Source organism: Oncorhynchus masou, chromosome 20 (assembly GCF_036934945.1).
Source record: "Oncorhynchus masou masou isolate Uvic2021 chromosome 20, UVic_Omas_1.1, whole genome shotgun sequence".
In the NCBI taxonomy this organism is placed as follows: domain Eukaryota; kingdom Metazoa; phylum Chordata; class Actinopteri; order Salmoniformes; family Salmonidae; genus Oncorhynchus; species Oncorhynchus masou.
In genome coordinates this window covers 20,434,148-20,449,147 of record NC_088231.1, presented here as the reverse complement: position 1 = coordinate 20,449,147, position 15,000 = coordinate 20,434,148, and the positions used below count along the sequence as shown (strand labels likewise).

Sequence of the window (15,000 nt, the reverse complement as noted above, 5' to 3'; positions counted from 1 at the left end):
TACACAGTGAGAATACATGGAAATACACATAGAGAATTCATGGAGATACACAGTGTGAATACATGGAGATACACATAGAGAATACATGGAGATGCACAGTGAGAATACATGGAGATACACAGTGAGAATAATGAGCAGTAAACTAGCCTACATGCACTTTAGATACATCATCAATGAAAACCATGATACTGCAAACAGACAACAAGCCTTGGTCTCAGCGAACGCACCATCAACACAATGGAATGGGATTGAATTTAAACGATCACACGTACCTCTGTCCTCTGCAGTGTTCCTGTGTCCAGGTATCCTACGAGGCGTGTACCAGAGTGAACACCTGTTTGAGTCCGACCACCAATCAGGAGCCTGGTGTAAAGACCCATTCCAGGCCTCCGATAAGATTTACTACATGCCCTGGACCCCCTACCGCACGGACACTCTCACAGAGTACTCCTCCAAGGAGGACTTCATCGCAGGTCTGCGTTTTACTCACAATTATTTAACACATTTATTTTTATTATAATGTTGGATTTTATTGCTGTTTTTTTTATTTTTTTTTATTAAACTTGCTAATGTAAAGTGACTTTAATTAAAGGGCACAAGTAGCTCTCGGCAGCGTAGCCTCGTGGTTAGAGCGTTGGACTAGTAACCGGAAGGTTGCAAGTTCAACTCCCCGAGCTGACAAGGTACAAATCTGTCTTTTTGCCCCTGAACAGGCAGTTAACCCACTGTTCCGAGGCCGTCATTGAAAATAAGAATTTGTTCTTATTAACTGACTTACCTGGTTAAATAAAGGTAAAATAAATAAAAAATGTTATGTCAATATTAGAAGTTTATCCATGTGTCTGAAACTTCAAATTTTGCAATTGTCGAATTGTTTAGGGTTAAGTTATTACCTCCATGTGGTTAAGGTGAGGGTTAAGGTTAAGTTATTAACTCCAAGTGGTTAAGGTGAGGGTTAAGGTTAAGTTATTAACTCCATGTGGTTAATGTGAGGGTTAAGGTTAAGTTATTAACTCCAAGTGGTTAAGGTGAGGGTTAAGGTTAAGTTATTAACTCCAAGTGGTTAAGATGAGGGTTAAGTTTTGGGCTTAAAACAAAATGTCTCAAAAACAATTTTCTATTGCTGCGTTTTGAAAATGCATCCTTTTGCACCAGAGGCAGATCGTTACAACGACCGAGCAAAACCAAAACTTAACTCGAAGGTAACAGCGCTTCCTGTTGCCCCTAGTGGCCAGTTTCCACATTGTCTCCTGACTTCCTCAGACATGGATGGACGTCGGACACTGACTTGTATCACGGGGGGACCTGGCTGAGTTTCCCCAGACACAGATAAGACCTAAGAAGTTCTTTAAATGGAGAATCTTGTTTTTTGTTGTTGTCCTGGACAAGGTTTAATCTCTGTCTGGGGACACTTCCCCTCGGATGTTTTGAAACAAAAAAACACTTCTAATTAAAATGTATTTGAATGCTATTGTTTACAGGACGACCGACGACCACATACAAGCTGCCTCACCGCGTCGACGGGACAGGCTTCGTGGTCTACGACGGAGCTTTGTTCTTCAACAAGGAGCGGACGCGCAACATCGTCAAGTTCGACCTCCGCACGCGGATCAAGAGCGGCGAGGCCATCATCGCCAACGCCAACTACCACGACACGTCGCCGTACCGCTGGGGCGGCAAGTCGGACATCGACCTCGCCGTCGACGAAATGGGCCTCTGGGTTCTGTACGCCACGGAGACGAACAACGGACGCATCGTGGTCTCGCAGCTCAACCCTTACACGCTCCGCGTCGAAGGGTCCTGGGACACCACCTACGACAAGCGGACAGCCTCCAACGCCTTCATGGTGTGCGGCGTGCTCTACGTGGTGAAAACCGTCTACGAGGACGACGACAACGAGGCCACGGGGAACAAGATAGATTATATGTACAGCACCACGCAGAGTAAAGAAACCTTTGTGTCCATCCTGTTCCCTAACTCTTACCAGTACATAGCAGCAGTGGACTACAATCCCAGAGACAATCTGCTGTACGTCTGGAACAACTATCACGTGGTCAAATACTTACTGGACTTCGGGAACAACGACAACAGATTGGGTAGGTGAAATATTCATCTACTTCTCTCTTCGACTTTCATTCTTTCTTAAAACTCTTGGTTTTTCTAGGCTTGACTGGGCTAGGTGGAATATTAATCTGTCTAGAGACTTCTTTAGTTCTGTAGGTGTGTGTAATGGACAGTCTAGAGACTATAGTTCTGTAGGTGTGTGTAATGGACAGTCTCTAGACTACTATAGGTCTGTAGGTGTGTATAATGGACGGTCTCTAGACTACTATAGGTCTGTAGGTGAGTGTAATGGACGGTCTCTAGACTTCTTTAGTTCTGTAGGTGTGTATAATGGACAGTCTCTAGACTTCTTTAGTTCTGTAGGTTTGTGTAATGGACAGTCTCTAGACTACTTGTGTAATGGACAGTCTCTAGTCTACTTTAGTTCTGTAGGTGTGTGTAATGGACAGTCTCTAGACTACTTTAGTTCTATAGGTTTGTGTAATGGACAGTCTCTAGACTACTTTAGTTCTGTAGGTGTGTGTAATGGACAGTCTCTAGACTACTTGTGTAATGGACAGTCTCTAGACTTCTTTAGTTCTGGAGGTTTGTGTAATGGACAGTCTCTAGACTTCTTTAGTAATGGGCAGTCTCTAGACTTCTTTAGTAATGGGCAGTCTCTAGACTACTTTAGTTCTGTAGGTGAGTGTAATGGACAGTCTCTAGACTACTTTAGTTCTGTAGGTGTGTGTAATGGACAGTCTCTAGACTACTTTAGTTCTGTAGGTGTGTGTAATGGACAGTCTCTAGACTACTTTAGTTCTGTAGGTGTGTGTAATGGACAGTCTCTAGACTACTTTAGTTCTGTAGGTTTGTGTAATGGACAGTCTCTAGACTACTTTAGTTCTGTAGGTGTGTGTAATGGACAGTCTCTAGAATATAGTTCTGTAGTTGTGTGTAATGGACAGTCTCAAGACTATAGTTCTACAGTTGTGTGTAATGGACAGTCTCTAGACTTCTATAGTTCTGTAGGTTTGTGTAATGGACAGTTTCTAGAGACTTCTTTAGTTCTGTGGGTTGTGTGTAATAGACAGTCTCGAGACTATAGTTCTGTAGGTGTGTGTAATGGACAGTCTCTAGACTACTATAGGTCTGTAGGTGTGTGTAATGGACAGTCTCTAGACCTTTTTAGTTCTGTAGGTGTGTGTAATGGACAGTCTCGAGACTACTTTAGTTCTCTAGGTTTGTGTAATGGACAGTCTCTAGACTTCTTTAGTAATGGGCAGTCTCTAGACTACTTTAGTTCTGTAGGTGAGTGTAATGGACAGTCTCTAGACTACTTTAGTTCTGTAGGTTTGTGTAATGGGCAGTCTCTAGACTTCTTTAGTAATGGGCAGTCTCTAGACTACTTTAGTTCTGTAGGTTTGTGTAATGGACAGTCTCTAGACTTCTTTAGTAATGTACAGTCTATAGACTTCTTTAGTAATGGACAGTCTCTGGAATATAGTTCTGTAGGTTTGTGTAATGGACAGTCTCTAGACTACTTTAGTTCTGTAGGTTTGTGTAACGGACAGTCTCTAGACTACTTTAGTTCTGTGGGTGTGTGTAATGGACAGTCTCTAGACTACTTTAGTTCTGTGGGTGTGTGTAATGGACAGTCTCTAGACTACTTTAGTTCTGTGGGTGTGTATAATGGACAGTCTCTAGACTTCTCTAGTTCTATGTGTGTGTGTAATGGACAGTCTCTAGACTTCTTTAGTAATGGACAGTCTATAGACTTCTTTAGTAATGGGCAGTCTCTAGACTACTTTAGTTCTGTAGGTGAGTGTAATGGACAGTCTCTAGACTTCTTTAGTAATGGACAGTCTATAGACTTCTTTAGTAATGGGCAGTCTCTAGACTACTTTAGTTCTGTAGGTGTGTGTAATGGACAGTCTCTAGACTTATTTAGTAATGGACAGTCTATAGACTTCTTTAGTAATGGACAGTTTCTAGACTTTAGCTCAGAGGGAGGGAGGGAACACAGTCTTGTGGTAGTTTTTTTTTCCTCTCTCTGTCTCTCTCTCCATTTCTCTCTCTGTCTCCCCCTCTCTACCCCCCCCCCTCTCTCTCTCTCTCTCTCTCTCTCTCTCACTCTCTCCCCCCCCTCTCTCTCTCTCTATCTCTCTCACTATCTCCCCCTCTCTCTCCCCCTCTCTCTCTCTCTCTCTCTCTCCCTCTCTCTCTCTCTCACTATCTCCCCCCTCTCTCTCCATCTCTCTCTCCCCCTCTTTCTTTCGCTCTCTCTCACTCTCTCGTGTCTCTCTCTCTCTCACTATCTCTCCTGTCTCTCTCCCCCTATCTCCCCCCTCTGTCTTTCACTCTCTCTCACTCTCTCTCATGTCTCTCTCTCTCTCTCTCTCTCTCCTGTCTCTCTCTCCTGTCTCTCTCCCTCTTCCTTCCCCTCCCTCCCCCTCCCAGCCTAGCCCAGTAGAGTACATTACTCTTAAATGGACTAGGGCCCTGGAGAGTCTTAGGGGGGAGTTGAGTGATTCCTTCCCAGAGACAGGCACTCTCAGATTGGGGTATAAGAGCAGGCCTACCCCCTTCTCTGGATATCCCTGGAGGTCTAAGCTACACTATCTAGCCAGTGTAATTGACTCTAACACCTTCTCACGGTGCAGGCAACTCAGTTCAGCCTCTCTTTATTAAATGATGGTTGAATTAATGCATGCTTTTACACACATTTAGGAGACACTACAAGAAATTATTGGAGGAAGGGGAGAGAGGAGGGTGAAGGAGGGATGGAGAGGGAGGGATGGAGAGGAAGGGGAGAGAGGAAGGGTTAGAGAGGAAGGGGAGAGAGAGATGGAGAAGGAGGGATGGAGAGGAAGGGATGGAGAGGAAGGGTTAGAGAGGAAGGGTTAGAGAGGAAGGGGAGAGAGGATGGTGAAGGAGGGATGGAGAGGAAGGGTTAGAGAGGAAGGGGAGAGAGGATGGTGAAGGAGGGATGGAGAGGGAGAGTTGGAAAGGAAGGGGAGAGAGGGGTGGATGAGGTGGGATGGAGCGGGAGAGTTGGAGAGTGATGGTGAAGGAGGGATGGAGCGGGAGAGTTGGAGAGTGATGGTGAAGGAGGGATGGAGCGGGAGAGTTGGAGAGTGATGGTGAAGGAGGGATGGAGCGGGAGAGTTGGAGAGTGATGGTGAAGGAGGGATGGAGCGGGAGAGTTGGAGAGTGATGGTGAAGGAGGGATGGAGAGGGAGAGCTGGAGAAAGGGAGTTAGGGGAGCAAGGTAAAGAGGGGTGGGGGAAGGGAGGGAAGGCGGGTGGGAGGGGAAGAGGGATGGAAACAGTGTTCTCGGAGATCTCTGTGTTTTATAATGGAGACTTGTGTGTCTACAGGAGCTTTAAGAGATGATCAATGGAGATTAAATGGAGCGAACAACCTACCAAACACACACACACACACACACACACACACACACACACACACACACACACACACACACACACACACACTCACTGCTCTGTTCTGCTCTGTTCTGTTTTGTTCTGCTCTGTTCTGCTCTGTTCTGCTCTGTTCAGCTCTGCTCTGTTCTGCTCTGTTCTGCTCTGTTCTCTTCTGCTCTGTTCGCTCTGTTCTGCTCTGCTCTGTTCTGCTCTGTTCTGCTTTGTTCTGCTCTGTTCTGCTTTGTTCTGTTTTGTTCTGCTCTGTTTTGTTCTGCTCTACTCTGTTCTGCTCTGTTCTGATCTGCTCTGCTCTGTTCGGCTCTGTTCTACTCTGTTCTGTTCTACTCTGTTCTTCTCTGTTCTGTTCTACTCTTTTCTGTTCTACTCTGTTCTGCTCTGTTCTGTTCTACTCTGTTCTGCTCGGTTCTGTTCTACTCTGTTCTGCTCTGTTCTGTTTTACTCTGTTCTGTTCTACTCTGTTCTGCTCGGTTCTGTTCTACTCTGTTCTGTTCTGATATACATTATATACTGTAGTTAGGTGAAAGCTACGTTGTGGAAAACTAATATTTGACCATGTGACCTGACCAGGAAGAAGTCTAGAGTTATAACTCGGGCCCAGAGTTGTTCCAGACCAGGTTTAAGTCTAAAGTTATAACTAGGGCCCAGAGTTGTTCCAGACCAGGTTTAACTCTAGAGTTATAACTAGGGCCCAGAGTTATTCCAGACCAGGTTTAAGTCTAGAGTAATAACTAGGGCCCAGAGTTATTCCAGACCAGGTTTAAGTCTAGGGTTATAACTAGGGCCCAGAGTTGTTCCAGACCATGTAAAGGTCTAGAGTAATAACTAGGGCCCAGAGTTGTTCCAGACCAGGTTTAAGTCTAGACTTATAACTAGGGCCCAGAGTTGTTCCAGACCAGGTTTAAATCTAGAGTTATAACTAGGGCCCAGAGTTGTTCCAGACCAGGTTTAAGTCTAGAGTAATCACTAGGGCCCAGAGTTGTTCTGGAGTTGTTCCTAACCAGGAAGAAGTCGCTCTGGATAAGAGCGTCTGCTAAATGACTTAAATGTAAATGTAAATGTAAGAAGTCTAGAGTTTAACCAGGGCCCAGAGTTGTTCCTGGTTAGTGAAAATCTCCAGGCACAAGACATCAGAGTTGTGAAAAGCAGAACCAAACCCCCACTTCTATAGTGCCTATACTTTGCCCTATTTAGTGAATAGCTTATGATTTAAGACACACCCACTCCTAGACGAACTACGGTGAGCTGTTTATCGTCAGTCCAAACAGATCCCTGTGCCTTTGTAATGCTGAACTCATAGACTTCCCGCAGCACAAAGACAGTGGCGTCTATTGAAATGCAGATCTCCCATCTCCTCTGATGGCTGAGTCATCTCTCTCCTGGTTCAGTTGTTTTCCCTCTTAATGGAGCTTCTTTTGACTCTGTGTCTCTACACATTACTAACCTGCACTATACTGCACTATACTATACCATACTATACTACACTATACTACACTATACCATACTATACTACACTATACTACACTATACTATACCATACTGTACCACACTATACCGCACTATACTACACTATACTATGCCACACTATACTACACTATACTACACTATACTATACCATACTATACTGCAATATACTATACTACACTATACTATACCATACTATACTACACTATATCACACTATACTACACTATACTGTACCATACTATACTACACTATACTACACTATACGATACCATACTACACTATACGATACCATACTATACCACACTATACTATACCATACTATACTATACTATACTATAATATACTATACTATGCTACACATTACTAACCTGCACTATACTGCACTATACTATACCACACTATACTACACTATACTATATCGTACTATACTACACTATACTATACCATACTATACTACACTATATTACACTATACTACTCTATACCATACCATACTATACTACACTACACTATACCATACTATACTGCACTATACTACACTATACCATACCATGCTGTACCACACTATACTATACCATACTATACTACACTATACCACACTACACTATACTACACTATACTATACCATACTATAATACAATATACTATACTACACTATACTACACTATACTATACCATACTATACTAAACCATTCTATACCACACTATACCATACTATACTGCACAATACTATACCATACTATACTACACTATACTACACTATACTATACCATACCGTACTATACTACACTATACTATACCATGCTATACTACACTATACTACACTATACCATACCATGCTGTACCACACTATACTATACCATACTATACTACACTATACCACACTACACCATAATACAATATACTATACTACACTATACCACACTATACTATACCATACTATACTAAACCATTCTATACCATACTATACCATACTGTACTACACTATACTATACCATGCTATACTACACTATACTACACTATACCATACCATGCTGTACCACACTATACTATACCATACTATACTACACTATACTATACCATACTATACTAAACCATTCTATACCACACTATACCATACTATACTACACAATACTATACCATACTATACTACACTATACTACACTATACTATACCATACCGTACTATACTACACTATACTATACCATGCTATACTACACTATACTACACTATACTACACTATACTATACCATACTATACTAAACCATACTACACTATACTATACTGTACTACACTACACCATACTATACCATACTATACTACACTATACTATACCGCACTATACTACACCATACTATACCATACTATACTACACTATACCATGCTACACTATACTACACCATACTACACTATACTATACTACACCATTCTATACTACGCTATACTATACCATACTATACTACGCTATACTATACTACACTATACTGTACTATACTATACTACGCGATAGTACACTATACTGTACTATACTATGCTATAATACACTACACTATACCATACTATACTACGCTATGCTATACCACAATACACGATACTATACCATACTATACTACACTATACTATACTACACTATACTACACTATACCATACCATATTATGCAACACTATACTACACTACACTATACTACACTATACCATACCCTACCACACTATACTATACTATACCATACTATACTACACTATATTACAATATGCTATACTATACCATACTATACCATTACAATATGCTATACTATACCATACTCATACTATACTATACGCCACCATGCTATACTATACCATACTATACTACAATATACTACACCCCATTATACTACACAATACCATACTATACTACACTATACTATACTACACTATACTACACTATACCATACCATATTATGCAACACTATACAACACTACACTATACTACACTATACCATACCCTACCACACTATACTATACTATACCATACTATACTACACTATATTACAATATGCTATACTATACCATACTCTGCTGCACTATACTACACTATACTATACCAAACTGCACTATACTATACTACATTATACTACAATAAACGATACTGCACTATGCTATATTATACTACACTATACTACAATATACTATAATATAATGCATTATACTATACCATACTACACCATACTACACAGCACTATACTATAATATAATGTACTATACTACACTATACTATACCATACTATACTACACTGTACTATACCATACTATACCACGCCATACCACACCATACTACACTATACTACACTGTACTATACTACACTACACCACACTATACTGCACTATACTACACTATACCACACTATACTGCACCATACTATATCGTACTATACCATACTATAATATGCTATAATATACTGCGCTATACTATACTGCATTATACTGCCCGTGCTATACTATACTGCACTATACTATACCGTACTATACTCCACTATACTGTGGCATACTATACCATACCATACTATACTATACTATGCTATACCATACTACACTATACTATGCGATGCTATACTTTATTACACTACACCACACTACATCACACTATACTATACTACACTACACTACACCACAATATACTATACTACACCACACTACACCACACTACACCACACTACACCACACCACAATATACTACACTACACTACACTACACCACACTACACCACACTACACTACACTACACCACACCACACTACACTACACTACACCACACCACATCACACTACACTACACTACACCACACTACACCACACCACACCACAATATACTATACTACACTACACCACACCACACCACACTACACCACACCATACTATACCACACTACACTACACCACACCACACTACGCTACACCACAACACACCACACTACACCACAATACACCACACTACACTACACTACACCACACTACACCACACCACACTACGCTACACCACGCCACACCACACTACACCACACCATACTATACCACACTATACTACACCACACCACACCACACTACACCACACCACACTACACCACACCATACTACACTACACTACACCACACCACACTACACCACACCACACCACACTACACCACACCACACTACACCACACCACACTACACCACACCACACTACACCACACCACACCACACCATACTATACTACACCACACCACACTACACTACACCACACCACACCACACCACACTACACCACACCACACCACACTACACTACACTACACCACACCACACCACACCATACTACACTACACTACACTACACTACACTACACTGCACCACACTACACCACACTACACCACACCATACTATACTACACCACACCACACCACACTACACTACACTACACCACACCACACCATACTATACTACACCACACCACACTACACTACACCACACCACACCACACCACACCACACCACACCACACTACACTACACTACACCACACTACACTACACTACACTACACTACACTACACCACCCTACACTACACCACACCACACTACACTATACTATACTACACCACACTACACTACACCACACCACACCACACTACACTACACCACACTACAACTACACTACACTACACCACACCACACTACACCACACTATACTATACTACACCACAGTACACTACACTACACCACACCACACCACACTACCCTACACCACACTACACTACAACTACACTACACTACACCACACCACACCACACTATACTATACTACACTACACTACACTACACCACAATATACTATACTACACCACACTACACCACACCACAATATACCATACTACACTACAATACACTACACTACACCACACCACAATATACCATACTACACTACAATACACTACACCACACCCCACTATACTATACTACACTACACTACACTACACTACACCACAATATACTATACTACACCACACTACACCACACTACACCACACTATACCATACTATACCATACTATACTACACTACACTACACCACACTACACCACACGACACTACACTATACTATACTACACTACACCACACCACACTACACCACACTACACTACACCACACTATACTACACTATACTATACTATACTATACTATACTATACTATACTATACTACACCACACCACACTACACCACACTACACTACACTACACTGCACTACACCACACTACACTACACTACACTACACCACACCACACTATACTATACTACACTACACCACAATATACTATACTACACCACACTACACCACACAACACCACACTACAACATACCATACTACACTACACCACACCACACTACACCACACTACACTACACTACACCACACCACACTACACTACACTACAGTACACTACACCACACTATAGTACACTGTACTATATTGGAATATAGTATAATGTAGTGTACAGTAGTACTATGCTACTATACAAAACTACACTATACTACTATACTATATTATACTACTATACTATACTATAATACTATACTATATTATACTACTATACTATATTATACTACTATACGATATTATACTACTATACTATATTATACTACCATACTACATTATACTGCTATACTATATTATAGATTACTATATTATAGATTATAGATTATACTAGTATACTATATTATACTACCATACTATATTATATATTATACTATTATACTATATTATACTACTATACTATATTATACTACTATACTATATTATATACTATACTATATTATATACTATACTATACTATAGTATACTACTATACTATATTATACTACCATACTATATTATACTACTATGCTATATTATACTAGTATTATACTAGTATACTATATTATACTACTATACTATATTATACTACTATACTATAGTATACCACTATACTATATTATACTACTATACTATATTATACTACTATACTATATTATACTACTACACTGTACCATGCTATTATAGTGTACAACTATTCTTCACTATATACTGTACTATACTATAATGTTCTGTACTACCATATTACACCAGTGTACTATACTGCTATTCTATTCTATACAATGCTGCTTTAATATACTGCTATACTATGATATACCACTATACCATACCACACTAATATACTATACTACTATACTTGACTATACTACTATACTACACAACTGTTCTATTCAATATTATACGATACTATACAGCTATACAATACTATCCACTATACTGTGTTATACCATAATATATTATATTACACGATGCAAAATCTACTATATTGTACTATGATCTCTCTCTCTCTCTCTTCTTTCTCTCTCTTCTTTCTCTCTCTTCTTTCTCTCTCTCTCTCTCTCTTTCTCTCTCTCTCTCTTTCTTTCTCTCTCTCTCTTCTCTCTCTCTCTCTCTCTCTCTCTCTCTCTCTCTCTCTCTCTCTCTCTTTCTCTTTCTCCCTATCTCTCTCTCTTTCTCTCTCTCTCTTTCTCTCTCTCTCTTTCTCTCTCTCTCTCTTTCTTTCTCTCTCTCTCTCTCTCTCTCTCTCTCTCTCTCTCTCTCTTTCTCTTTCTCCCTATCTCTCTCTCTCTCTTTCTCTCTTTCTCTCTCTCTCTCTGTCTCTCTCTCTCCTTCTCTCTCTCTCTCTCTCTCTCTCACGTTTTATTGAGGCCTACAGTTAGCATGCCTGATGTATTAGATTAAATATGTAAATTATTGATCAGCCTGCACCGCTACAAAGTGTGTGTGTGTGTGTGTGTGTGTGTGTGTGTGTGTGTGTGTGTGTGTGTGTGTGTGTGTGTGTGTGTGTGTGTGTGTGTGTGTGTGTGTTCTACAGACTTTAACAGCCTCAAAGTTTACTCAAAAATGATACAATGTTTCAGCAATTCTGAAATAGCTAGGTTGTGGTTAGTGGGTTAACGCTGAATAAATTACGACACACACACACACACACACACACACACACAGTCGTTTTTCCTCTCACACATTGCAGAATGTGTTTAATGAGGAGCAATGTGACACATTAGAAATGGGTACGGTAGGAATCTCATGGTGAATAATGGGATGATGGCAATCCTTGGCTGTGAGTCCCAATTGGCACCCTATTCCCTAGATAGTGCACTACAGAGGGAACAGGGTGTCATTTCAGAGCCTTGGTCCAATGTGTTGCACTACAGAGGGAACAGGGTACCATTTCAGAGCCTTGGTCCATAGTGTTGTATTATAGATGGAACAGGGAGCCATTTCAGAGCCTTGGTCCATAGTGTTGTATTATAGAGGGAACAGAGTACCATTTCAGAGCCTTGGTCCATAGTGTTGTATTATATAGGGAACAGGGTGCCATTTCAGAGCCTTGGTCCATAGTGTTGTATTATAGAGGGAACACGGAGCCATTTCAGAGCCTTGGTTAATAGTGTTGCATTATAGAGGGAACAGGGTGCCATTTCAGAGCCTTGGTCCATAGTGTTGCATTATAGAGGGAACAGGGAGCCATTTCAGAGCCTTGGTCCATAGTGTTGCATTATAGAGGGAACAGGGTGCCATTTCAGAGCCTTGGTCCATAGTGTTGTATTATATAGGGAACAGGGAGCCATTTCAGAGCCTTGGTTAATAGTGTTGCATTATAGAGGGAACAGGGTGCCATTTCAGAGCCTTGGTCCATAGTGTTGTATTATAAAGGGAACAGGGTGCCATTTCAGAGCCTTGGTCCAACATGTTGCACTACAGAGGGAACAGGGTGCCATTTCAGAGCCTTGGTCCATAGTGTTGCATTATAGAGGGAACAGGGTGCCATTTCAGAGCCTTGGTCAATAGTGTTGTATTATATAGGGAACAGGGTGCCATTTCAGAGCCTTGGTCCAACATGTTGCACTACAGAGGGAACAGGGTGCCATTTCAGAGCCTTGGTCCATATTGTTGTATTATAGAGGGAACAGGGAGCCATTTCAGAGCCTTGGTCCATAGTGTTGTATTATATAGGGAACAGGGAGCCATTTCAGAGCCTTGGTTAATAGTGTTGCATTATAGAGGGAACAGGGTGCCATTTCAGAGCCTTGGTCCATAGTGTTGCATTATAGAGGGAACAGGGAGCCATTTCAGAGCCTTGGTCCATAGTGTTGTATTATATAGGGAACAGGGAGCCATTTCAGAGCCTTGGTTAATAGTGTTGCATTAGAGAGGGAACAGGGAGCCATTTCAGAGCCTTGGTCCATAGTGTTGTATTATATAGGGAACAGGGAGCCATTTCAGAGCCTTGGTCCATAGTGTTGCATTATAGAGGGAACAGGGTGCCATTTCAGAGCCTTGGTCCATAGTGTTGTATTATATAGGGAACAGGGAGCCATTTCAGAGCCTTGGTCCATAGTGTTGCATTATAGAGGGAACAGGGTGCCATTTCAGAGCCTTGGTCCATAGTGTTGTATTATATAGGGAACAGGGTGCCATTTCAGAGCCTTGGTCAATAGTGTTGTTTTATATAGGGCACAGGGTGCCATTTCAGAGCCTTGGTCCAACATGTTGCACTACAGAGGGAACAGGGTGCCATTTCAGAGCCTTGGTTAATAGTGTTGTTTTATATAGGGCACAGGGTGCCATTTCAGAGCCTTGGTCAATAGTGTTGCATTATAGAGGAAACAGGGAGCCATTTCAGAGCCTTGGTCAATAGTGTTGTATTATATAGGGAACAGGGAGCCATTTCAGAGCCTTGGTTAATAGTGTTGCATTATAGAGGGAACAGGGTGCCATTTCAGAGCCTTGGTCCATAGTGTTGCATTATAGAGGGAACAGGGAGCCATTTCAGAGCCTTGGTCCATAGTGTTGTATTATATAGGGAACAGGGAGCCATTTCAGAGCCTTGGTTAATAGTGTTGCATTATAGAGGGAACAGGGAGCCATTTCAGAGCCATTTCAGAGCCTTTGTCCAACATGTTGCACTACAGAGGGAACAGGGAGCCATTTCAGAGCCTTGGTCAATAGTGTTGCATTATAAAGGG

The 15,000-nt window shown here is 41.3% G+C and overlaps 1 protein-coding gene across 1 annotated transcript in view; it reads left to right on the top strand.

The window, feature by feature from the left end:
• adgrl3.1 (adhesion G protein-coupled receptor L3.1) overlaps positions 1–15,000 on the top strand; it is a 319,635-nt gene that overhangs the window by 157,250 nt on the left and 147,385 nt on the right. The window contains 2 exon segments of the mRNA XM_064926745.1: positions 288–473; positions 1,482–2,096. Of these exon segments, the coding sequence (XP_064782817.1) occupies positions 288–473; positions 1,482–2,096 (801 nt within the window).